Source organism: Manacus vitellinus, unplaced genomic scaffold (genome assembly GCF_001715985.3).
Source record: "Manacus vitellinus isolate BGI_N305 unplaced genomic scaffold, ASM171598v3 scaffold_30_pilon, whole genome shotgun sequence".
Taxonomy (NCBI): domain Eukaryota; kingdom Metazoa; phylum Chordata; class Aves; order Passeriformes; family Pipridae; genus Manacus; species Manacus vitellinus.
In genome coordinates this window covers 921037-946837 of record NW_021940291.1, presented here as the reverse complement: position 1 = coordinate 946837, position 25801 = coordinate 921037, and the positions used below count along the sequence as shown (strand labels likewise).

At 48.9% G+C, this 25801-nt stretch overlaps 1 protein-coding gene across 1 annotated transcript in view; it reads right to left on the bottom strand.

The window, feature by feature from the left end:
• Window positions 1–25801, bottom strand: part of LSP1 (lymphocyte specific protein 1) — a 50013-nt gene that overhangs the window by 12007 nt on the left and 12205 nt on the right. The window contains exons 2-8 of the mRNA XM_029961049.1: window positions 12836–12988; window positions 9382–9471; window positions 5888–6083; window positions 4787–4909; window positions 1528–1571; window positions 1273–1354; window positions 753–893 (exon numbers count right to left, since the gene is read on the bottom strand). Of these exons, the coding sequence (XP_029816909.1) occupies window positions 753–893; window positions 1273–1354; window positions 1528–1571; window positions 4787–4909; window positions 5888–6083; window positions 9382–9471; window positions 12836–12988 (829 nt within the window). The remainder of the gene's footprint in view (window positions 1–752; window positions 894–1272; window positions 1355–1527; window positions 1572–4786; window positions 4910–5887; window positions 6084–9381; window positions 9472–12835; window positions 12989–25801) is intronic.

The window sequence follows — 25801 nt, the reverse complement described above, 5'->3', positions numbered from 1 at the left end:
TGCTGTACGTGCCTCTGTTCGTGTCCATTTCAAACCCACACATCTGACCTCCTTTTTTATTTATATCACATCATCTGACCTATAACAGCTGCAGCTAAAACCTATGATCTTGAAAACTTCTTCCTGTTCCCAGTATATATCCTATGTTTTCCTCTAAGTCTCTTCAATGAGAGGATGAATCAGTTCCATGATGTTTATTTTCTTAAGTTTGCTAACTATTTAGGACACATTACCATCAAAGCTTCTTGAGTGGAAAGAATTTTGCTCACATATACACAGATTTGCAACCAATGTGTTACAGAATCAGCCTCAATCACAACAACCAGAAAGTGAAATCATTTAGAGCAATACATAATATTGTACGCGTTTTCCAAATTTACAAGATTTATCACCTTGGTACTAGATCAACTTTGTGCTCAAACAACTGGAGCTCAGCCCAAGCCCCTGCAGAAGACAGATGCATCCTCCCCACCAGCCAATTTTATTCCCATTTCAAGTTGGAGCCTCAACCAGCATCACAGAGGCTTTCCTAGCTGCACCACCAAGGGACAACTGGGGACCCTAACACAGACAAATTGAATCTCCAAGGTAAGAGGCCTCGCAACCTGGTAGAAGAGATTGAATCTCTTGGGAGGTGTTGGGCACCATGAACGAGCCACACCAACAGGCTAACACAGGAGCAATGCACATTGTGCCCAGGGGCCAGTCCCTCGCCTCCTGCACAAGCAAGGCAAGTCCTCCATGTGCCATACCTTACAAGCAGAGGGCTTCACAGCAGACTGAGTTGTGACTTCCCCAGACTCCCAGAGGCTTTTTGTGCTGGCTACCATCATGCTTGTGGTGGGAAGGTCAAGAGAGGGCTGCCGGACAGGTTTTGGAGCCTTTGTGGATGTCTGGAAAACAAATGGAGACACATCACCATTAAAGAGTGTGCTTTTACTTTTTTTTTTTTAACCCCTGTAATTAAAGGTCCTCAGGGATGAGGGGCTATGAAAGGAGACTTGTAGAGTCTAACTAGTTCCTGTCAGAAACTTCCATCCTTTTAGAAGGGAACATAAGGAAACAAGGATGGGACAGCTTGCTAAAAAAAAAAAAAAAAGACTACTTTGTGCTGTGGAGGGAGATACAGACAGGAGCAAGCAGCACTCCCATCCAGAGGAGACAATTTAGTTGTCATCTCCCAGATGGTAAAGCTAAGAGGCACGGGAGGAGAGCAACACCAGGAAAGGGGGCTCCTTGGAGGGTGGGGACAGAGACAACACAGCAGCCCACCTCAATAGCCTGTGTGTACTGCTCCAGCCTGTCATCAATCTTTGACACAGGGAGGGGAGGCTGAGTCTTCTTTATGCTGTTACTGCAGAGCAGAGGAGAGAAAAGGATTAATGTGTTCCCCCAGCACTTCAAGCAGAAGGAAGAACTTCAGGGGCCACAGGCAGCCTGTCACTTCTGCCCTTCCCCACAGCAGGACCTGCTGGTATCCTCCATTTGCAGTGACCTGCTTTACCCTGAGGTCAACCCTAGAAATACCTTTTCTGTATTGAGCGGTTCAGCGACTCAGTTCTGTCCGTGATCTGAAGTGGGAGAAAAAAAGACAAAGATATTACTTTTTTCTATGGACCCCAGATGAATGTAGTCACCCCCGAAGACCATTTTCTTTTCCCTGATCCCTCACCCATATTTTGGTTAAAAATGCCTCGCTCAGTCCCATGTTCCCATGCTGCTGAGAGACAGTGAGCATTCCCTTTCCTCCTTCTTTCCACGGCAGGTGAGCAGAATCCCAACCAGTTTCAGGGGCAAACCAACAATGTGCAGCTTAACTGACAGCTGAAGCAACAACCAAGACTGTTTTCTCTACTCACTCTGATCAGGAGCAAGTTTCTCCCAGACACTTGATTCCCTGGCCAGACACAACAGGGAAAGTGGCAAATGTGGAAAGACAAGGGGGGAAAATAGAGGTACTGCCAGCTACATGGAAGAAAAGCCAAGCATGGGAGCAGCACAGGCATGAGTTAGATCAGCTTAGACCAGAGAAGAACACAGACAGGGCAAGTCAGCACATGGAGCCACCTGCAAGGCAGCTCTTCATGTCAAGCCATCAGGAAAGAGTTTTGCACCAGATGCTCCTGTGCAGTAACTCTTTGGCCAAGACAGGAAGGCAAGCAAGCACTTCACAACCACTGCAGGAAAGGAAAGCCCAAATGTTGCTAAACATCGCAACTTTTTCATGCCCCAGAAAACAAGCATACAGAGAGAAAAATCACCTTGAAGTCAAAGGGGAAGCTTTCTTAACACCAGCTCCCACAGAGTCAAGGAGCAGCAACCAAGTAACAAGGAGCCTTCTCCCCCTGTAAAACTGCTGCCTGTGCCACAGGAAACATCACCTACCAAGTTAGCAGATAAAAAACAGCACTGAATGATCCTTTTAAGATGCTTTCAGGAAATCAGTGCTAAATTCTAGCTAAACAGAAGACAAGACAGTGTCACATAGAGGACACATTTACCGGCTGTGCCAAAGAGCAGAAGGTCTATTAGAGAACAACTAAACAGTGCAACCCTGGCTAATAGAGATGACATGGGGAGAGCCACTCTGCAGGGTCCCAACACAGCAGCACGAGAGAAGCCCATAAGCCAGCTCTTTCTGCCAGGCAGGTTGCCTGCCTGCTGCCAGTTCACTCCTTTCCTTGGTGTTAAAGGAAGTGATGCTGGCCTCTGAGCCGTGACTTCAGACTGGACTGACCATCCAGCTCATTGATGGGCAGGCTGCTACCTCATGGTGCATAACAGTAACCTGAAAGGGCAACCTGGCAGATCCCTGCCCATGTCTCTGCTTCTCAACCACAAGTACATATCAATAGCAAAAAGCCTTGAGAGGCGCAAACCACCCACAGGGGCTTCTGAAAGGTTGTAAATGAGCATCAGGTTAAACAGGGGTTTTCTAGAGGGGCTCAGAAAAAGCTATAAGTGACAGTATATCCCAGCATGACAGTCTAGGTAGGAACAAACTTTCACTATGCTATTTGGAGACCACCTCCCCCTACCCTGTATGGCAATTCCTTGCAGCAAGAGTTGTGTATTTCTCTGGTCCAAAGCACTTTCTGTAGGCCAAAAGAAACCACAGTTGTTTACTCAGCCAACCTCAAAGCTCGTGGCTCACAAGCAGCCTGGGACAAAACAGGACTGGTACAAGGCTTCCCCCTTTCCACCATACACCTATTCAGCCCCTCAGGCCACGGTGGCCCTCTGAGTCCTGGACACCCCAACCAATCACACTGCAATCCAACATCAGCCCACCCCAGATGTGTACCTAGCCTCCACCAGCCACAGCTGGCAAGGGAACACACTGCTGACTGCAGATGCTTTTGTCTTTCCACTACAAGCAGGGTTTCTGTTGAGCTTCCTGTGCCAAAACAGCTCGGTGGTCAAGGTGTTTAGTTCTTAGTGGTCACAAAGCCCTGCTGGCTAGGGTGTAAAGATCATCCTTCCTTTGGAAAGATTCCAAGTTCAGATTTTTCCTGAACAGCTTTACATCCAGCTTGGCGTAGGGGTGAGCTCTGACATCATCATCATAAAACACAGACTGTATTTCTAAAAACCTTTCCCTGGGTTAATCCAAGCAGCAGCAGTTAAGCTGAGGTTAAGAAGTTATGTGTGTTTTGGGGTTGTAATGACAGAAGTTTCATAAAAGTTGCTGAAAGTGTTTCCCACATTTCCCCACCGGTCCCATTCCAGGAATACGCTTTGGCTACCCCCACCCCACTTTTCAAACCTTACATAGCCTGCATCCAAACCCACCCTGTCTCCCCTCGTTTTATTTAAAAAGGTTTATAAAATTTAAAAACCTATTTAAAAACCTTTATAAAAAAGGTTTCTCCATTAAGAGCAAGAATCTGATGGTTGTAGATGATGAAACCTTCCTCTTGCAATCTATTTACTGATGAAAAAAAGTGCTCAAACAATCATCCCTAGCCAGGAAATGCTGACTAAGCAGCAAATAGCACAGATCTAAATGCAAAAAAAAGCAAAGATAATACCAACAGAAGATTAACAGGCTACACAGACTCCTCACTATTTCCCTCACTGCTACAATCAAAAAGCTTAGGGCTTACAAAGACAAAAGAACATTCAGTGCAGAATCGCTTATCTGTATCTATTGTATTTAAAAGCACTCGCACAGAACTGAGAATCTATAGGAAATGCAATGTAAGTCACAAGGTGCAAGTCAGGTGGCGCTAATAACAGAAGCTTCACAAGAGCATCAGTGCAGACAGATGTGACTGGGAAGGACACGATGCTTCAGAGATCAGGAATTCCAGTTTGTTTAAACAATTTAAGTCATACATTTTACTCCAAGTAAGATAGAGAAATGCTAGTGTTTCAGTTACTGGGGCTTTTTGTGGGGTTTTTTCTTTGGAAGGGAAATTTCATTTTCTGATTGAGTTCTTGTATAGTTTTTAACCAAATTCACAAGTTGAAAGCACAGACATCTTTCTCAGTATTACAATATTCCCTCGAGTCCTCAATGAACTTCAGACTTTCACAGTGATTGCCAAACACACAGACTGTTACAGCCTTCAACAGCTCAAACAGGCAAAGTAGGAGGAGAGAAGGTGGACAACCATGGAAGATGAAGCAAACTGCTCGAGTGGTTAGTCCCAGCCTGTAGCAGGACAGATAACATGATTCACACCCCACATTGCCATAAGGCTGGGATCATTCTCCTCATCATTAGTTAGGTGCTCTATTACAATAGTTGCTGTGCCTCCAGAGGGGCCCCAAGAACACAAACCTTCGTGGAGCACACTGCAGTGTGGTCAGAGCACAGCTCCTCCTCTTCCAGGCTGGTAAGGCTTGGGGCCTTCTGGCGTTTCTCCGGTGTTTCTTCTTCCTCATTTCTTCTTCTCTTCTTTTCCTGAGTGCAGAAAATTAACAAGCCAGGAAGTGAGATGGTCAAACTGCTTATTATGCAACAACAGTGATTTTTCCTGTCTCCCAGGCTTCCTGCTTTTCACTAAACAAACATGAAAGTGCAGAAACTTTGAGTTCATATAATCTGATTTGGAAACATTCAGGAAGAAGCTCATGTATCATTTGGAAGGGAGGGCAGAAATCACAAATTTTGCAGGTTCAAGGTTCCCAAATGGTATGAATAGGAGTCCTTGTGCCAGTTAATACAGACTTCTTACTCGACTGAGATAAGAAACCATGAATTTCTCATTCAGAGGCCACAAGGAGAGAGAGAGAAGCTGCCCTTAGAATGAAGGGCTGGAAGAGTCACACACAGTTCAGATGCAAAAATCATACCAGCCTCAGACAAAATCCTCAGTTAAAATCCATTTAGAACAAATGACATTTAAAGCTCAGCCACCCTAATGGACTTGCACACCACTCAAGTTCCAGCTTTGTCTCTGTCTCTCCTTAAACAGAAATTATCAGAGCAATGAAAGAAAACCTCAGCTGGGAGCAACACAAGACTAAGAGATCTATCAAGACAAAGTGCTACAAAAATGTGACAAAGGCTGGTGAGAGAAAAACAAGCAGTACAATTTAGATTTGAGTTCTCCTTTAAAACTATTCACTGCCCTGAAAACCACAGAAGTAGCTTTCCCCCTCAATATTGCAGGGACATGGCAAAACCACCACAAACTCTGGCAGCAAACACACCACCCTCACAAAAGGGCAGAGCCTGCCTGCAGTGACCCCAAGAAGGCATATAGGCAAGAGTAGCACAAGCCCCAGGTTACACCACAAAAGCATATCTAACCCTCTAATGGCTCAGCACCCAGCAGCATAAACAGCAATGGTGAACTAAGATCCGGGAGAGCAGCCCCTGTACCAGCTCTCCCACCAGTCCTCTGGAAGAAAGAAAGTCAGCTCCTCCTGATCCCACCTCTTGCTTGGTTTGCTCCCCTTCCTCCTGCTCTTGGGCCTGTTCTTCCTCCTGACACAACCTTTCTTCCTCTTTGATAACCACATTCTCCTCCCGGATCTCCTCCGGGCTTTCCCGATCCAGCTGAAGCTGCTCCAGTTTGCCTTCTGCTTCCCTCACACCACCATCCTCTTCTTCATAAGACTGTCGTGGAGACCTAGAGGTGGGGGAGAGATCAAAGAAGAAAAACACATCATTATAGGCCTACAGACACCATCAGGTACCTCAGACCTCTAGAAATCCAGTTTTACCACTTCCCCAAGCCTACAGTTTGTTGGGTATTCTACACCAGGGCTCACAGCCCAACATAACAGGCACTCAGATGTAACAGCAGTCATGTCATACTCCCACACTTCAAATGTCCAAGACTCAGCTCAGCTAAGAGCTGTGGCAGAGCTGAAGGTATCTGCACATTACCAGCATCACGATGGGCAAGACCCACGGGAAAGCAGAGAGCTGCCCTCTGCTCAGACCCCTGGCAGAGGGCAGCTGCTCAGACCACTGCCACCATGATGTGGTGTTGGCTCAATTCCGTGCTTGGCTACAGTTAAAATCCCAGGTGAACCAGCATGTCCTGCGGTCCTGCACCCAGGACACAGATCGGATGCTGTCCCCACAATTCCCAGCATCAATTCAATGTGGGGCACCAAACACAACCCTTCTCTGCCTAAACTCATCTTCCATGTTAACAGTCTTTTGCTGGAGGAGGATCCAACCAACAACACATGGACATGCTTCTCAAGATTCCCCTTTTCTCTAGTTGAAACTAAACTGCAGGGCAAGGCTGCACAGCCTTGAATGAAAAACCTGGAGGCTTTTCATTTGCAAGACACAGTGCTTCGCAAGCAGTGCTATATCTACACTTGATCCCAAGCCCCACTTTTGCCCACTAGACTAAATTACACCTCTACTCACATTCCTCATCTCATAGCCCAGCAAAACACAGGAGTTCCACAGCAGATGGGGTTACCCCTTGGTTTAGGGGTTGAGGGAAAAAAAAAAAAAATCAACCAGGTTTGTACAACAGAATTCCTTCAGGTCTGCGAGGTTTCAAGAGGAGACCTAGGAGTATGTTTATGCAATCACTGTGCAAAAGCAGAGCAGCCCATGCCTTTGGGCACAGGGGCAGTGGGAATACAGAACCCCAGAACTACCCCTGGCTCACAGCCATGCCGTCTAGCTGTCCTCTGGCTGGGGAAAGTTTTCTCCTCCCACCCATTTCTTGGAAAATCACCTGGCTTGTGAGAGCAAGGCTAGAGAGCTGACTAGCAGGCAGCTGCCAAAGGGCAAGGCTGACTCACCACTTCTGCCTCACCAGCCAGTACCAAAACACAAAAACAAGTTCAAGCAAGACCTTTCCACCCACCCCTTTTCTGCTGGGAAGGCAGCTCACAGGTCAGCCACCATCCAACCCTCCACACTGACCACATGGGGAAAAAGATGACGCATGTTCTGGCTCGCTTGGCTGTTGGTGGGAGGATAACAAGTCAACAGGCTCTGAAGGCCCAGGAAACTAGCAGCTCTTCACCAGGATGGCAGCAATGCTTCCAGCTCAAGCACCAGCTCATGTTAAAAATTAGGGCCAGCAGACACAATGCAGTCTACAGAACATCTTTTGGACCACAGCAATTTTGTATAGGGGCAGCTAGGCTGGCACAGCTACATCTTCTTTCATGCAGCTGATAGCATGGATCTCCCACCACAAAGCAGTGAACCAGAACCAAAAAGAAAATGTGTCTTAGCATCAAGGCCCTCAGGGGATGTAGGAGATGTTTTAACTCCATTCAACAGAGAGTAGCTGTCTCCATCCACTCATTCACAGCCACCACTTAAACAACCTTCACATGAAAACCCAGAGTTTGTTCCATCTTCAGCTAAGCAGGAGAGAGAGGAGTTGGGAAACCCTGAGCACAGCACTGGTTGTCTCAGCATGGGGAATCAGACACACAGCCTACCTGTGCTCGCACCACACTCTGAGCTTGTCCTTTGGATGAGGTAGGTCACCAAGGGCAAAGCTGCTGAAGGAACTTTATAGGGCCCAGCCTTTGCAAAAAGCCTGCTCCCAGCAGGCCCACAGGATCTGAGCCCCTTTAGCTGCCTCCAATCAGCCAGCCTTTAGCCAAGTGCCCATTCAGCTACAGCCCCTGCTTTTAAAGGACCGCCTCCTGCTGATGGGCTTCACCTGCCATGAATACCATCCTCCCTGCTCAGCACCTTTCCATTCTGCTACAGAATAAACACAGATATCACATAAAAACCCAAGGAGAAATTTCTGGAGAGGATAATTCCAGCTAATTCTCTTTTGAAAGCCAAGGAGGGAATAGCAGTAGCCTTTCTCTCCAGGCAAACTCTTTGCAAGGGGGGGCTGGAAAAAGAGGCAGCATGCTGAAAAGCACATGATTCCTAATTGCTCCCACAGATGTTATAATCAATGCTGCTCCTTGGAGGCAAGGTGCTTGAGCAGTGCTTGTGAGATCAGGGCTGCAAAGGTACAGCTTGCAGAGTGGTTTAGCCATGACATTTGAAAAAAAAAAGTAACAAAACTGTGAGCTCTATTTATTTGTTCAGCAGTAAATATTAATCTTAAGCATTTTTTCAGTCATAGAATCATAGAATAGTTTGGGTTGGAAGGGACCTTTAAAGGTCATCTAGTCCAACTCCTCTGCAGTAAGTAGGGACATCTTCAATTAGATCAGGTTGCTCAGAGCCCCATCCAACCCAGCCCTGAATGTTTCCAGGATGAGGTATCCACCACCCCTCTGGGCAAAGAATTCTTTGGGGTAAAGAAGAGGCTATGTCAAAAATTCCCTACAAAATCAAGCTGCTAAGAGAGCTGAGTCACAGAGTTAATGAGCAGGTAGATGTTGTCCAAGGGAAACGGTTAAGGCAGAAGTTTGGTTCCATTCAGCAGGAGGGGAGTGATGGGAGATGGGAACTAAACAGCTGGCACATAGGCACTGCTCAGGGCTCTTTGCTTCTTGTTTTTCCCTGCTCAAAGAGGAGTCAAGCACAAGGTGGGCTGGGACCATAACACTCACTATGCTGACATGAGCCAGGAAGCAGCAATAACTTAGAACAGCTTTTTAGGCTGGCCTGGATTATGTTAGAGGTCGTTTCAGCCCCTGCAACAGCTCAGGTGGCTTAAATCTGCTGTTGTCACTCCTCCAAACCCAGGTGTCCTGGCAGGCTGCCATTGCTTGGAGTGCAAAGCTCAATCCAAACATCCCCAAAGCCTGAGGCCATCCCTGGGCCATTCCCCCCAGCTAGCCCAAAGGGCAGGAGAGAGCATCTGTTCCAGCGGTGTGGGGCCTGTTCTGTCCTGCTGATGCTCAAGCCTCTGGCCTCATCCTTACACATGCTAGACTTGACCTCGGTTTGGTCACCCCTCCTCAGGGACACTTCTTTTGCTGGGCTCATTGGTACCCCTCCCCTGGGCTCATCTGTGTCCTACCCACCTCTGTTTGCGCTGCTCCAACTTCTGGGACCAGTCACTGAACCCCTCATCTTCCTCCAGCTCCGAAGTCCCAGATGGCTTAAAGTCATAGCTGAAACACAGCAAGAAGGAAAATTAGGATGAGAGGCATGCAAAAAGACCTAAACCTGGGCTGGAAGAGCCACAGCCTGACACTGTCCTTCTCTTCTTCAGCTATTCCATCTTCTTTCCTCTGGCTGCTCCTAAATCCCATTTGAAGCCTTATCCTGTGTTACAGGGAAGATGCCTTTGCCGTCTTGTACAATGGGGGTCTCTCGAGGTATTATTGCATGATGGAGAGGAAGAAGCAGCAGTTCCGTATCTCCAGGAGGAGCACCCCACTTGCTGCTTGTCTCTGGGGCCATATGCAGGCAAAGGCAAGCAGCACATCAGAAACAAAAAGTCCATGGTTTTCATCTGCACTGATGCTGGCCCTAGCTTGTTCGCACCAGAGGTGTTTCAAACTCAGCTGCTGCTTGTCCTGTGCTTGTAGGCAGCCCCAGAGATAAGACATCAGCAGGAGCTGGCCTGAACAGCTTGCTAGAACAGGAAAGCATGAAGATCCAAAGATTAGGACACTGGATCCTCACGTTCCCATACAGCTTTAAGCCAGGCACATGCACTTGCATGACTCCAGCTCCCCGCCTGTGCATATCCTGCTGCTGTGCGGAGCCACAGCCCTCCCGGGGTGCACAGCTGTCAGCACCAGATGTGGGCTGGCCTTGCACAGGGACTATTGGGTTTTTCCTACTTCTTTCCTTGTGTTTCCAAGAAGACTCACCTCCCAGTGAGGGGTCTTGGGTGGGAAAGCATCACGTTGCAAGCATCGGCCTGAGGAGATGGCTTTTGGGACTCAAGGCGATCACATTGCCTGGGAATGGGAATTAGGATGTGCAACTTGGAGATTAGTTTAGAACCCAGAGGTCCAAAATATGTAGTAAATGTGGGCAAGTCTTTTTTTTGCCTTTCTGAGCTCTTAGGAGATGCCAGGAGATACACAGCCTCCTCCATGACCCCAGTGGCTTGAAACATGAAGTAATTCTCCAAGATCTGGGAGTCTTATATTGAACTGACTGCAGGAGCCAAGGATTTACAAAACGTATGTGCTCTCACCAGGGAGAGAAGCAGGGAGTGCACAGTGAAAATGGCTGCTCAAGCCACAAGATTGAGCACAGCCCAGCTCCTGCCATGCCTCAGCATCCCCCTGGACTGCCAAGCAACGATGCTACATAGGTCTAGGACACTGCAGCCTGGGCTGGGTTATTTTCTGCTGTGTGTGTAGTGGCCGCTTGTGGATGCCCCAGGATAACATCCAGAAAATTTGATGCGGAATCAGGACAGGACAATAAATCTGCTGAGTCACTGGTCAGGGCTTCAGGCAAGCTGGAGTGCTGATGGTGTACAAGGCAGAATCATTCCAGTATTCGTGGCCCTGGTCACAAATCTATGTTTGGGCTACCAGAAAAACTCCCAGGGAGCAAGGGAGACTGCCTGAATGCTCTTAGAAAACTGGTTGCTCCCCTGTGCCCCTCTGCAAACACAACCCCAGGAGAAGCATCAAGCCAGCACAGCCCCAACGCCACCACTTTAGCTGATGTCCATCCCTCTGGCTCCCAAGGACACGCCTGTCTTTCCTGCAAACCTGCTGGTTTGCATGCTACTTCTGGTTTTCTTTAGTGGGGAGAAGGAAGAAAAGGAGATTCACTCTGTCCATTTGGTGCAAGGAAATGCCAAGGGTTGGTTTGAACTAACAGGAGCAACAGCGTAAGTCCCGGCATGGGAAGAGCCAAGGGAAGGAGGGGCCACTATTTACACAAGAGAGAACAAAGCTTTTCAGAAGATTAACAGCCAGGGCTGACCCCGGCCACATGAGCAAGCCCAGGTGGCTGTCAGCAGTGATAAACAAGACCAGGGAATGGCCAGAGAAGAAGAAACATCCTTTTGGTTGAGCCTGGCCCAGCAAGCTTAAGCATCATGGAGCAGGGACCAAAACCCTTCATTTTACGAGTTCTTCTTGTCATTGCCTGCTTAAGCACTCAATTAAATCTGGGTAACACCAATGGTCCTATGAGATCTGCAGCGTGTCTGTGCCCATGCCAATGGGACTGGAGCCTGCAAGCTGGGTTACTGGGGCTGCTGCACACTGCTCTGAGCCTGAGGCTGCTCACAGCATCTCCCAGCAAAGCAGAGACCAGAGATCCTGTCTGCTGTTTCAAAGACCTTTACAAATTATTTTCCAGCTCCGACGTGAAGGGGGGTTTGGAAAAGCCAGTGATTATTATTACTGTCCAGATCTTCTGTTTGCTTTTAGAGCATACTGCAGTGGTTTTGTCTGCAGAATATCACCGTGTGTATTTCCACAAAAGATTGTGAAGGTGCTCTGCAATGCTTTCAGACAAAAAAAAAAAAGGGAAAAAAAAAAGAAGTCCTGCATAATTTTGAAAGTATCTAAGAAAAAAAAAACTTTTAATGGAAAAAGAATAGATTTTTATAAATAACTTTTGCTATTTTTCCAATAAAATGAAACTGTTGCTTCTCTCTGACTATAATCCCATATAACTTTTCCATTGTGTTCAATATATTTAGAAATAAGTTGAACACATAAATAGTGGGAAGACTGAGGTCTTTGAGACGAGAGTTTGACAACTCAGAGAGCAGACTGGTTTTTGTGCTAGTCCCAGTGCTGCCACGGCATCTGGGCTTCTGAACCATGGACATGGGGAGGCTGTGGTAGGATGCTGTGGTGGGATGCTGGGGATGTCATCCTATCCCTTCTCCAGGTGTTTCCTCTTTGACAGTAGATAACTCAGCATCTCCATAAATGCCTCCTGAGCTACTTCCATTTAGGACCTGCCCCATTAAAGCACAAAGTTAGTTTTAACCCTCAGAACTGTGAACTGCACCAGGTTGGGGGATGCTCATGCTCCCAGTGCCAGGGCAGCATCCTCCAAGGGAGGAGTGGGGAGCCCAGCCAGGATAGGTGACTGCTTGCTCGGGCACCAGCACTGTGATCTGCTCAGGGTTGTGCATCACATCCTCAGGTACGTGTCCGTTTTTGCATGTATCAGGAACCTCCATTGCTTTCGGTGTAGGATGATTCACAAGTTGAAATTTAACCAGGCACTGAAATCACTGGCAATGAGGACTCCCTGCCAGAGCTCAGCCTTGCCCAAGCTGTCCCAGTGTAAACACTCAGGGCCGTAAAACACCCAGCCTCCAGCCAAAATAAAAAGAGCAAAGCATGGCTTCTGTGTTTTTCTGCCCAAATAAGTTTTTCTGCTGGTGTGGGCTAGATCCCCAACCTAAACCTATTAGAGAACTTCCCCATCTCCTCAAGCCACCTCAAACAACTTAGACACACGCGCTGTGCTTGCAGGAGGGGTTTGCTGCAAGGAGAAAGTGTGTTGCTGAAGGATTTATCTGTGGGTATTTCTTACTGGTTTTCCTGTGCTGGACTCGCACTCTCCGAGCAGGAGACAGTGCCATTCAAGCCCTCTTCTGCCTGGGATCTCAGCTGCTTCTCCCGCTCCCGTCGCCGCCGCTCTCTTGCCGCCTCCTCTTCATCTTCCACGCTCCACTGTGCTGTCAGCCTGCCAAGAAAGAGGGAAAACTCACCCTTAATGCCATCAGGCAGTGCCTGTGAAACCCAGTAATAACCCTCTGAGGTATCTGGGCTCCCCCCGAAAAACAGGAGGCTTCTGCAGAGGAGTGCTCCCATCATGAGCGGAGCCCTTCAAAGTGGCATCCTCACCTCCATCAGCAGAGCTCCATACTGGACTGATGGATGTGCAAGGATAAGGTGGGACACATAGACTAGGAGAGGGGTGGAGAAAAGCCTGGAAATCTCTCCAAGGAAGGTGTCGTGCATATCCCCTTCCTTCCAGACCAGCCACCTTCCTGCGCGCTGGAAGCCCACTGGGAAGCACCATTCCCTGCAAAAACAGCTTTGCACCCCAGGAAGGGTTTGTAAAGGGTCTTGCAGTGCTGCAAGATTTCTAACATCCCCATCTCAAGCTTTGGCCCAGGGTAGGAAAGATCTGCATGCTGGGGGTGAGTTTCCTCAAGCAGTTGAGCTGCTCCTGCCTGACCAGGAGGCCAAGTGCTGGAGGGCAGCAGCTATGTCCTGCTCTGCCCAGCCCAGCTTTCTTCCACCCCTGCAGAGAAGCAAAACCTGCCTTGGCTTCCCCCAGACATATCAGCTGCTGAATAATAATGCCTCTGTCAGCAGAATGGCCTCTTCCATCCCCAAGGAAGCAATGCCACATTCCTCCTCTGGTGATAATGCCAGTCCAGTCACTCTCCACATGGGATCAGCTCCTGCTCCACCACTGGCAGCACCAGCTGAGCCGCAGGCAGAAAGGGACATGCTGCCATGGGATGGTCACCACTCACCCAAAGGGCCTGTGATGGCAGCTGGAGCTGGCCAGGTCTGACTCATGGTACCTGGGGCTGATGCTGGGGCAGATGCTTCCTCACCCCACTCACCCCGGCTCAGCCACGTCCAAAACAGACCATGAAGGCTGTTTCCCCTGGTGTTTGCAAACCTATTTACAGAAATGCTCTTGAGGCAAGGCATACACATGGGAGTCAGGAAGGCGATCTCCCACCAGCAGCAGGATCCAGCCCAACATGAACTTCCCCTCCTCAGGCATGCCCTGAGGACTGCAGTCCCCATGGGATGAACCTGCTCAATAGGAGATACAGTGCAACATAGTTCAGATGGGGGCAAAGAGCTTGTGGAAAGGAAAAGGGAAAAAAAACCAGAAATGCCTTAGTTGAGACTTGTTTCAGCCCAGTTTGAGTGAATGAGGAACAGGTTTCAGCTGCCCCCAGATGTGCCACTCTGCCTGCCTGCCTGGGTTTGCCCATAGTCTGGACTAGCAACCATGTGAAAGGGCCTCACTTCACCAAGGGTCTCACTAACATGCTGTTTTCATTTGAGGTTCAGGACAGATACCTCCCTCTCCCAGCAATGGGAGGAAAAAAAGCCCATTGGGATTAATCGATAGATTTTGTTCAGGAAAAATTTGGCCTTTCTAATTGCATTATGAACCTTGGTAGCCTTTCCAGGGAGACTCCCTCGGAGCCTATTTTACTCTGCAGTGGCAGCAGGACTGTCGAGCTTAGCCCCAGCAGCATCCCTTTCCACAGTGGTCCCACCACTGGCCAGTCAGGAAGCTGGGGATGACCCTAAATCACTGCCCTCTTGAACTCCCACCTGCCCCAAGGCAGCAGAGCCAGGATGTGGAGCCCGATGTAAAAAAGTTTCCCATCCCTGCTGTGCCCATGGGGGAACAGGGAAAAAAGCAAATCCCAGGACTAGCCCAAGAAAATGCTCCACTGCGTGTAGTTACTGCCTGCCTTATTTTGGGTGGGGTCTTTTTGCAAGCAGCAAATTCAGCTCTTTCCCCTTTTACTCCCTCATCGCCCCTTGCCACCTTGTTCTCCATGGGGAACAACGTGGACCTAGACCACAGCCTGGGCTCCCCTCCTCCCTTCCCTACTCATCCCACACTCCTATTTATTATTTTTCCTCAGGTTCCCATAGAAACCCTTGTCTGTGGGCCTGGCAGGAAGCCACCGTGTTGTTGTTTTTTTCTTTTTAATATATAAATGAAGTCATTCATTAAACTCTGCCATGATCTCCCTCCCTTGTGCGACAGCTCCAGATAGTCTCCAATTCAGAAAGGCTGTTAACCCCCTCTCTCCCATATCGCCCCAGTTACAAGAAGCAAGGTCCATGTTTATGCCAGAACAAGTTAGATTTCAATTAAAATCCTTCACCCCCTCCTACAGCTCCTTGGGAAGCTGCTGCAGAGGCAGTGCTGCACGAACCCTCCCTGCTTGCCCAGGGTGCCCAGGGGAGCTTGGAGGGGGGTACCCTCTGAAGCATATGAGCTTTCCACACTGAGAGCAACGTTGGTTGGCAGCCCTCTCCCTTTCCCAGTTGGATGTGACTAACTCTCTCCCCATGACCTCACCGGCTCGCTATTCTGTCCCTGCATCCTTCAAACAAGCTGAGGACAGAGCTGGGGGCGACTGTTTTGGGGAGAAGGATTTTTCTGCAAAAGCAGGGAAATAACTTTCCCATCTCCCTTTGCCACAGAGCAACCCAGCTTCCAGGTTGTCCACCACTGTGCTGGGATGTGGCTCAGACACACTGAGCATCCCGGTGGGGCTGAAATGCTGGGAGCACCATGCCTCTGCTCAGCAGTAAGGGCTGCAGATAAAGCCCCCACCAAGCCCCCACTCACTCTGCCTTCAGGAATACCAGCACTCTCCAGCAAACACCTAAAACCAGTTTGTTTGCAGATTCTGAGCTCTCTCTCATGCTCAAACAGGCTGGTAGTGGAGTGAGGTTTAATAAGTGATGCTTTGGGGTTCAGTAATCACACTGACAAACAGAGGAAAAAGGATGATTACTTTTTGACTGACCTAGCAGCACAAATATTTGTCTTTAGTGAAAAACAAACAAACCAAAACAAAACAAAAAACACAAGCAAATTACAAACTAAGCCTTGCATTTGTTTTTGTGTTTGGGTCAGCTACAGGGGTTTGTTGGACCCCAGACAAATGTGCCATTCCAATTTGGACAATCACAAGTGTGAGCAGGGGGTCAGCTGTTAAATTGCCTTTCGAAGCAAAAAGCTGGAAAGATTTAATTTCCAAACGGTTCCATTTTCTAAGAAGGGGCCATGGTTTTCCGTTTGCTCTAATTGTTCACAATTGCATTCAGCAGCTCAACGTGCTCGGCCCACAGTGATATTTCACAACCGTCTTTCCCACTTCTAGAAATAATTACCCAGTGCTTCAGGATGAGGCAGATCCCACGTATCTCTGCTTTCACCCCCAGCCAGCACTTTCCCAGGTTGATCTCAGTCTGGGGAGGTTTGGAGAAGAAGCAGACTCATAGCTGCCAGTGGGACCAAGAGCTCTCAACTTCATTTCACCCATCACAGGATAGGGAAATGGAAAGCAAGACAACTTGAAGCTTGAAGAATTGCAAGATGAGTGTGCTACATTCCAGCATCCAGCCACTTACCTTTATAAAACCCCTATATAGAGGGATTTTCATGCAATGTGAAAGGAAATTCAACCCCTCACACAAACTTTAGGGTGACTGGAGAAGGGATGAGGAAGGGTAGAGAGACCTCTTCGTGGCCCCAGCAGCCTGGAGCTGCAGCAAGACTTGCTCCAGCAAGACCTCATCACAAGACTGGGTCATTTCTCTTACACAGTCCCTACAACTCCGCCAACAGCTTTTGAAAGGTCATGGTTGAGGCAAACACACTTTGTGGAAGGGACTTAACTCTTCCTGAGGAGGTGAGGAGATCCAGCAGGTCTAAAGATGAACTGAAAGCACCCTGGTTCAGCTTTGGCCACATAGTCACTGCTTGCCAAGCGTTTGGGATGCTCAGGCTTCTGCTCTGTTTGGGGCCAGCTGCCCATTTCAGATCCAGCTCTTGACTTCACCTCCCTCTGGACCCCCAGCCAAAGGAGGGGTTTTCTTTCTGTTTGCACTACAAAACACCTCTTTTTGCAGAACAGCATTACAGGCAACCAAGCCCTGGCCTCACTGTTCCACATGGCCACAAACACCAGCTCCAGACAAGCCAGCATTGCTGGAAAGGTCACGTTTCCATTGGGCAATTCCTCACCAGCACTAGAGGAGATTACAATATTCAGGCAAGGGAAATTTCTGGCACCAGATGAGCTGTGTTTAAGGGAAACTCTGCAGACTCAAGGAGTCTTTTGCATGGTTGACAGCTCAAAGGAAGCTTTGCTGGCCCAAACCCAACCTTCAGCACTAAAGCTAATTCCAGAAAGGAAAATCAAATGCCTCCCAGAGGCTTTGGGCTTTGCAGACCTGTGCCAGAAAAACTCAAGAACCCTCTACCCGCACACTGGACATTCCTGTCTCCTGAGCTCGCTGGGTTATCAGGCCAGGAGAGTGTTGACTTTGGTTGCTGGGTCTGTCGGGTAGGTTGCCCCCAGAGCCAGGGTTCACGAGGGAAAAGGTTTCAGGAACAGGATTTAGGAGGAGCCACATGCAGCCCTGGCATGACAGCTGGTGTTTCCCAGAAGATACATTGCCCCACCACCTGTGAATAAAACAGTGTCCATCACCACTGAAAGAATCACCTGCAAGTGATGGGGCTGCATGAATTAGAGATGAACTGGGACTAACAGCCCTACTTCCCCCGGCAGCCGTCCCGTTGGCTGCTCTGTTGAGAGTAGGGGAAAGAAAGATGCCAGAAACTGATGCATGGGACCTTCCCCTTCCATGCAATCCACCACAGCCTGCTTGCCTTGTCACAGTGCCAGATACAATATCAGTGCAGAATATGGACTAGGACTGTCAACAAGTTCATCCTGCTGCTGAGCAGAGCTGCCAGGCTTTATTTAATATTGCATTTATCACACATTTCTAAAGGGCCCTGACAACTGGCAGGGGTACGGAGACGTGCAACTCACCCTGCCACATGAAATGGAGGAGGACACCCTCAGAAGGCTACAATCAAACGCCTTCCTCACCCACTTGACCTTCTGCCAACAAATTAATCACTTATTAATCTCTTATAAATGGCATATAATGGATCTGTGTGACTGAGTCAAGTATGCTGGAATACCCAGATAATGCCTCCGTTCATGCCACTCAGGACCACTGGTGTCACGCCACAACAGAAGTCATGGCTGAGGACACTTGCATGCAATGTACAGTCATGCTGCCATGGCTCAGTTTCTCTCCATCCCTGCAAATCACATTTGCCATGCTCAAAGCAGTGTCCCAGGCGATGCCTCACACCACAGGCACCAGTTTTGGGCATCAGAGTTCAGCCGCTCAGCCCTTTCTGAAGATCTCTCTGAAACCCAGGTTTACCTCCACCTATCATGACACCTTCAGAATCCTGTCCCTATGTCTTGTCCAAGGCCACCAGGAAGACATAAGGAATGGAGCAGAAGTCCAGCTGGCATCTTGACCCCCAGATTAACTCTATGCTAACAGGCTGCTGCTGAACGCCAGCGACCAAGACTGGGCTCCGTGACACCAGGGAACGTGGGCTGATAAAGCATCTGTGGTACAGCCATCACCATATCAGACAACAACCAAGAGTCACACTTCCTCAAGGATGCGTTTCCAATACTTAGGAGTAATGTGACTGGATAGGAAAGACTACAGCTGGGTCATCATCCCACTGAATAAGGAAAGGGGTGTGGATAGCGGTATGATATAGGGAGACTAGGAAAAGAAATAAAATCAAAAAGTATTATGTCACAGCCTGGAGTTTATTTCAGCCTAGCCTCAGGAGAGTTATCCCAGCTCTGAAACAGCAGCGTGTCAGTCAAAGGCAGCCACAGATACTGCACAAGCCTCTCCCTCCCATACATTCATGTAATTCCTCAGCTGCATTGCTCCATTCAGAGTCCAGGCTACAGAGTTTGGATAAGAAGGGGGGCGGGGGGAGAGGAAAAAATACATCTACATGCTTCACCCTCAGCCTTTTTCTCATACCAAGCTTCCCCACCCCACACGTAGCTGCACAGTCTCAGCCACGTCTCCCCATTTCGCTTATAAATCACAGGTCACCTTCAAGATGTGAACAGCAGGATAAAGCTGCTTCACACCCAGGGGCGACCGCAGAGCCCATCCCCATCATCCACTGGAGCTGGGGGTGTGGAAATGCAGCACCCTGGGAGCGATAAGGACACACCAAGGCATCTGAACAGAATATGATACAGCCCAAACTTTTATCAAGCAGAAATGGAAGAAAAACCACATTCAGCACGGCAGAGAGCTATCTCTCTTTTAAAAATAAAAGCAACTCTTATTTTTTTTAAAATGGATCTTGGATTTTCTCCAAAAAAACACATCCCATTTCTGTCCAGAGAAGGATGTGCAGATGTGCAGCCATGCATCCACACACACCAGGTATAAAACTCTGCCTGGTCTAGCCTTCATTAAATTCTCTGCAAAGACTGACCTGTCTCTGTGGCATGTCGGGCAGGGAAAGACTCTGACGGTAATTTACTGCTTCCACAAGCAAAACAAGACACATTTGAGAAAGCTGGTGGCAAATGGCAGGAGCAGACCCTGAAGGAGGGATGCAGGCAGGGCTGGTCCTTCATCACAAGCTTCATCTGTCCCCTCCTGCCACTCACAGGACACTGGCTCCAAAAAGGTACAGGGGATGTTCCATGCTTCCAGACACCATAGGTGACGCACAGCCACACACAGAGGCACAAGGCAACCAATGGGAACAACTGTTTCTTTTTCTTATTATTGGTTTTAATGAGGGCAGACAGAATCCAAATGAATCCCTTACAGGATGATGAATTGCACTCCCAGGACTGTGGGTCCTTAGCGCAGAGATAGGCTGGTGCAGTAATGTATTAACATCACCGGTCAGGAATTTGGCAAGGGGGAGGAAAGGGCTGGAGTCTGAGCCCTCCCAGCACTCCACTGTATTCTGTAGGTGTGAGAAATTGGTGCTGTGTACAACCTCAAACTATGGCTCTTTCTCACGGTCTCTCCATCTCAGCCCTAAGGTTCAAAAAATTGGATATTTTTTCTAAAAAGCAGGAAGTCTGGGCTCTGTTTTTGCAAGGGAGAAGCATGCCGGAGGGGAAAATAGATTTGTCAAAGAGGTACAGACTACCTTACCCAGCTTCAGTATTTTATTTTTTCCCTCTCTCAGAGGGAAACAAGCCTCCACAGTCTCTGTGCCTTAGCTACAGTCAGCCAGCATCCTTGATATACTCGTGCTGGAAAACAAGCCCGAGCCTAGGAAGGTGAGCAATAGCTTTACCACTGCTTCAAGCCAGAATTAAGAGTAAGATTCATATCAGCTTGGTGCTTTTTATAGCACCGCTGGCTTGGCTACGAGTCACTCATTTTGCAGTCCCTGGGACAACACAGTCTCCCCAACAGCAGGAGGGAGTTTTCAGTCTGAGCAGTGGCAGGAGGCAGCAAGGGAGGCCGTGAGAACACGCTGCTCCGCTCCCTGGGAGAGTTGAGGCTTCGTTTATGGCCACTGCTGAGGAGTTGTGCTGCAACAGGAACCGGAGTCAGCAGCAAGCCCTCGGCCCCCACTGTGCTAAGGCAGCAAGTTTTCATGAGGAAAAAGGGTCTTTGCACCCCAGCCTCTTGCCATGGGACAGAGGCATGCAGCAGCCCCAGCTGCCCTCTGCCCACAATAGAGCTGAAGGACCATGTTGCTGATGTTTGATGACTGTTTGGTGCTCCATCAACAGAGTTAGAAATGGTAGGAGAACGGGGAAAAAAGAGAAAAAAAACAATCTGGAAGCTGAGAATTAGTTCTTAAACACCATTTACACACCATCCCAGCTCCAAAGCCTCAGACCTCAGCTTCTCCATCCAGTGCACTCTCTAGCTGAACCATGCTCAGATACATGTGGTGTTCCTTCTCCACTCCATCAGAGGATGCGGATAACCAGTGTTTGCAACCCTGAGGGGCTCAGAGGCTCACTATAGCTCCCCAAAATTTCCATGGGCTCAAAGTTCAGGCCCTAAATATCCAATTGCTTAAGAGCAGGTAAAAAATCAAAGTCAAGCCAGGATAAAAGCAAACAAACCCCATCAGCTGCTTTCTGGGAAAGGTCAATGGTAGGTGGAGTTCTGAAAAAAACAAGCCCCAGGGCTGGGAAAATATGGGAATGGATCCACAGGATACTCAGAGGGGACAGATGAGCTGCGGCAATTGGAGAGAGAATGATGAGCTGCTGTCTGCAGAGTGAAAGCAGAGCGTGGGCATCCCATGAGGCACCCAGGGAGGGGCTACCCACCACACACTGGCTTAGCCCCTTACCCTCACCCTGCCCCACAGCTCAGCTGGGTTGCAAATCACCAGGTCCCTCCCGACTTGCAAAATGTGGTGGCATTGCTCTGCAAGCAGCTGGCACCAGTGAAGCCTCACCAGGATGTGGAAATCCCCCAGGCATGCCCCAGCAACACTGGGCGATCAGTGTAGCCAAAGAGCTCTCCTGGTTGCTCCTCCCTGCCAGCAGCATCTGGTCATGTCTCCCTTCCCACCCGCTCCCCACTCACAGGGTTTGCAAAGGTGTTCACTAGTTCTGCCCTGGCCGTGGTCATGGGACACAGAAGGATAACAAAAATAAAGGCGACTAATAAAAACGTCAAAATAGGGAGGATTTGGGAAAGGGAGCACTGTGGTGGGCAAGCCCTGCAGGGACCATAGGCTCCTCATGCAACATTTGAGGCAGTATTGCAAAGTATGAATCCCATTGATGAAGGTCCTGTGTCCCCCTGTCCTACGCCAGCATCCCTCCCTCCTCTCCCCATGCAACAGCTCTGCTAGGGGCTCGTTCCTGCACGTTCATTTTTCCCATCTCCCCTAAAGAGCTGCCTCACTTCTTCAGAGCAAGAATTCCTCGTTACCCATACCTATCCACAAGCCAGAGAGGTGGACTAAAGCAATGCTGCAATAGCCCCCAGAGTAGTTATCTCCCAAACAACCAACAGTGCCCAGACCATGTCAATCACCCCCCAAAAAAAAAAAAATGTTCTTCCCCGTCAAAGCACTATCCAGCCCTCCCAAGTGCTTCCAGCTCCTTGTTCCCAGCTCAGCACTCAGGAGGTCAAGACAGAAATACTGGAGTAGCATCTTCCCTGCTGAGAAACATCCTGGCAAGCTTCAGGAAACATCGCATGCAGGCAGAAAGGAAGGTATCCCACAGAGCTGGGGAGAGCCCCCATATCCTGATCCAACTAAATATTACACTCATGACATACACCAAAATTCAAGGAGTTCAGAAAATTTTAAAGCTACCCCTAATGTTGAGGAACTCCAAGCATTGCCAAGAGCATTGCTGGACAACGCAGTACCGAGCTGTAGGGAGAAAGAAGGAGCCATGCAGCTGCCTCATGGGTGCCAGGACATGAGTGTTGGCATCAGCTGGAGGTGGAAAACATCTCATCATGTGTGGCAGGCCAAAACGCAAAGGCATGCAAGATTCATTTCAGATCTCACAGTTTGGCTTCCCATGTTAATGGCTTCACAGAAGATAAAGCAAAAGTCCCATCCTATAGAGTAAATAATTAGCTCTATCATGTGATTCAATTTTCTGACTTATAATTAGAGACACTCATTTATTTGTTGCCTGTGCAGCAGCCATGCTCTGGAGCCCCTGTTCTGGACCATGTCCCCATTGTCCTAGGAAGCATACAAGCAGTGTGCAAGAAAACTGTCCTTTTTCCCCCCAAGAACAAATCACAGCTCACTTCCGAATGGTACCCAAGGTTCACCCACACGCTGCATAAAAAACAAAGCAGCCAAGACAGGAGCAGTACTCCTTCTAACTCACATCCATCTGCATGCACACTTCACCCCACAGCTGCACACTCCAGCCAGGCATCGACAGCCCAGCTATGAGGACACAACTGCAGCAAGACACCGCAGCACTCAGTGGGAGCAATGTCAACCAGGAGGCCCAATAATCTGGTTTCAAGGAGCGGCACAGCTGATTTACAGAGAGGCTGATTTGTAGGTTAATTAAACAGCCATATTCTTTTGTGAAACACTTGAGGCTCGATAAACAGGGGGAGAATAAAATTCCAGCAGGAGCAGATAATGAACTGAATGAATCGACATAAGAGGCACTGGATCCCTATCTTATTTATAGGAATTCATTAAATGGATAAGGAGAAAAGAGACTTCGATAACAAGATAAAGCAGCTCATGTTTGGAGTCTTGTGGGTGTGCAAGGGATCATCATACTACAAAGGGAGAAATCTTTCCCAAGTGATACCCTGATAGAGAAACTATGCCGGATAAGGGGAGTGGAGGTAGATAGCCCTGCAATTGTCCATTCTTCTCATGCCTTTCCCAGGTAATTATTCAGCCACTCCTGCTCTGCAGTTGCAAGGCATAACCCTGGGCTCTTTTCAGTCTCCAACTTTTCAGATGTAAATGGAACGTTCCTGCCTGCACCTTCTGCAGAGCACCTTCTTCAGTGAGGAAGAAGGAAGGCTAATTTTTCCAATCCACCTCCAGGCTGGGCAGAGGGGAAAGACGTTTTCCAGAGTGCTAGCTCAGCACTTCAGCCTGAAGGTGTCTCCAACATGGTCCGGTGCTCCAAAGCACATCAAACCACTTCCAAGCACAGCATGCACTAAACCTGTCAGCAGTCAGTGGAAAAGCCTTTTCATGCAAATCAGGCTCCTGGGACCAATGCTTGGGTGATGCTCAGCACATGGGCATGGTCCCCTTTGTCTGAAATGCTGGGAGTTTGTATCAAGCACAAGACAGGATGCTTAAAGCATTGGAACTCAGCTCTTCAACCCAAAATCCACAAGACTTTTACACTGGTTTCAGCTCAGGAACTCTGAACGCAGCTGTTGGACAGCTGACAAATAGCTCCCTTAGCTGAGCCATGCTCAGGGAAGGTAATTCCCTGGTTATCCCCGCTGACGACCTGCAGCAGGAGCAGCCAGGTAAAGCTTGACACCACATCGAAATCCCAAGTGCTTGCAAACATGGCTCTGAGCAGCCGTTTTCACTCTTGTGCTCCAGGTCTTGGACACATCAGATGAGCCCAGGACCTACGCACTGTAACCACTCTGCCTGCAATCACCTTGGGACAGACAAAAGCAGAGCACAGCAATCTTGACAGCAATATATCTTCAAGCCAGAAGCCTCAAGCCATTCACTGACTGAAGCAGCTTGTTCCTGCAGCCAAGGTGGTAAGGCTTGCAGAGCCAGCCCCACAGTCGTTCTTAGCAGGGAAACTGCTCCGGGAGAAAATACAACTGCAAAACAAACTATGCTGTGTATGGAGCAGACCTGCCCATTCTGCTGTTGAATCCTGTGAACATGAGCGAGGCTATCTGTGTGTAAACCATGGAAATCCCTCACACCCACACCCCACTCCCTTCCTTTTCTGTAAGCAGGACTGGAAAACACAGCCACAAAGCCAAACCTCAGCCAGATTAAGTGTAATAAACCCCGCTCAGCACAAATGTCACCTTGTAAAAGCCCCTCTGAGTCTCTGGGACACGAAAAGTCCCTTATGCACAGCAGGATGAACTTGGAAACATCATTAAGGACAGGAAAACACCTCTGACTTGGGCTGTGTTGAGGACAGTTCTTTGGACGCCCCTTTTCTTTGCATGAGGCAGACATGCTTCCCCCTGCTCTCCCCCATCTGCCACCCTGCAAAATAAATTGCCACTCAGCTGTGAGCAGTTCATTTGCCTGGCCCTCCTCAATACCAGCTGGCCCCAAATCTGAGCCCATCTCTGCCTTCTGCACACCCACAAAGAGATTTCCTTACCCCTCAGGAGCCCCTGACCAAGCCCTTTTCTGAAACAGGGATGTGTAACTGAGATCCCAGTCCCTCCGGGCTGAGACCAGGGAAAGAGTCCAACAGGACAAACAGGAGATGAATAGAGAGGAGTCAGCTCCTCCTGCCCGCTTTCCACCCAGGGGCCTGTGGAACCAGTGGGAGCTTTTGTGCCGACTGCCCTGGGTCTAGAACAGGAGAAGGTGGCAGGGACTGGATGGCTGTAGGAGCCTGTTTCCCTTCCAAGGTGGGAAACTCATTTGAGAGGTGAGGTTTAGAGGCTGCAACACTAGTCAAGGAGATCCCAAATTGACTGGAAAACGCCTGTCAAAATAAACCCCACTTTGACATCCTCCACCTCTATGCTGGAGACCAGCAGGCACAGTGAGGACAAGGGAGCCAAGAGATACCCAAGATGCAGAATGTGAGTCCAGCACTCCCTAATTCCACCTCTCACCCAGCTGCTCAATTAATATAAAGAAGTGAGAAGTGCCTCTCTTCTGTCCAGTCAGAGCCATCAGCATGGCACACCACCATTGTCCAGACCCACAGAGGAAAGCAGCATTTCCAGCTCGCAGGGAAGAGCAGATTGACCGCATGGTAGGGAATCCCAGAGCCAGCAGACAATGTAGCCATCCTCCCCAGCTCAGCCCCGGCTGACAAATGGGAATAAACCCAACTGAGCCATCCACCTCCCTGCCCTGGCAATTAGACTCTAAGAGAAAGGTTCAAAGCGCTATTGTGATCAATTAAATCAAAAAAAGAACAGTGTCAGCTTGCAGCCGTGGGAGGATCCAGCCCTTCACTGATCTCTGAATTGAAAACGCACATCACAGCGTGCACAACGTACAGTTCCTACAGGGAAAAAAAAGAAAAATCCTTTTTCTAGGCAGGACCATTCAGCGCTCAGGGGACACAAAAAAGACACGTACTGAGACATCCCTTGCACGGAGAGCGGATGGGGCGAAACCAGCCGCTCAGGTGAGTGTCACAGTACAGTTGTGCTCAGTTATTTCAGTTGGGAGCTCCTGGAAAAACCATCAGTAAGTTCAAATCTGCTTTTCTCATACAGCTTTTGGGGA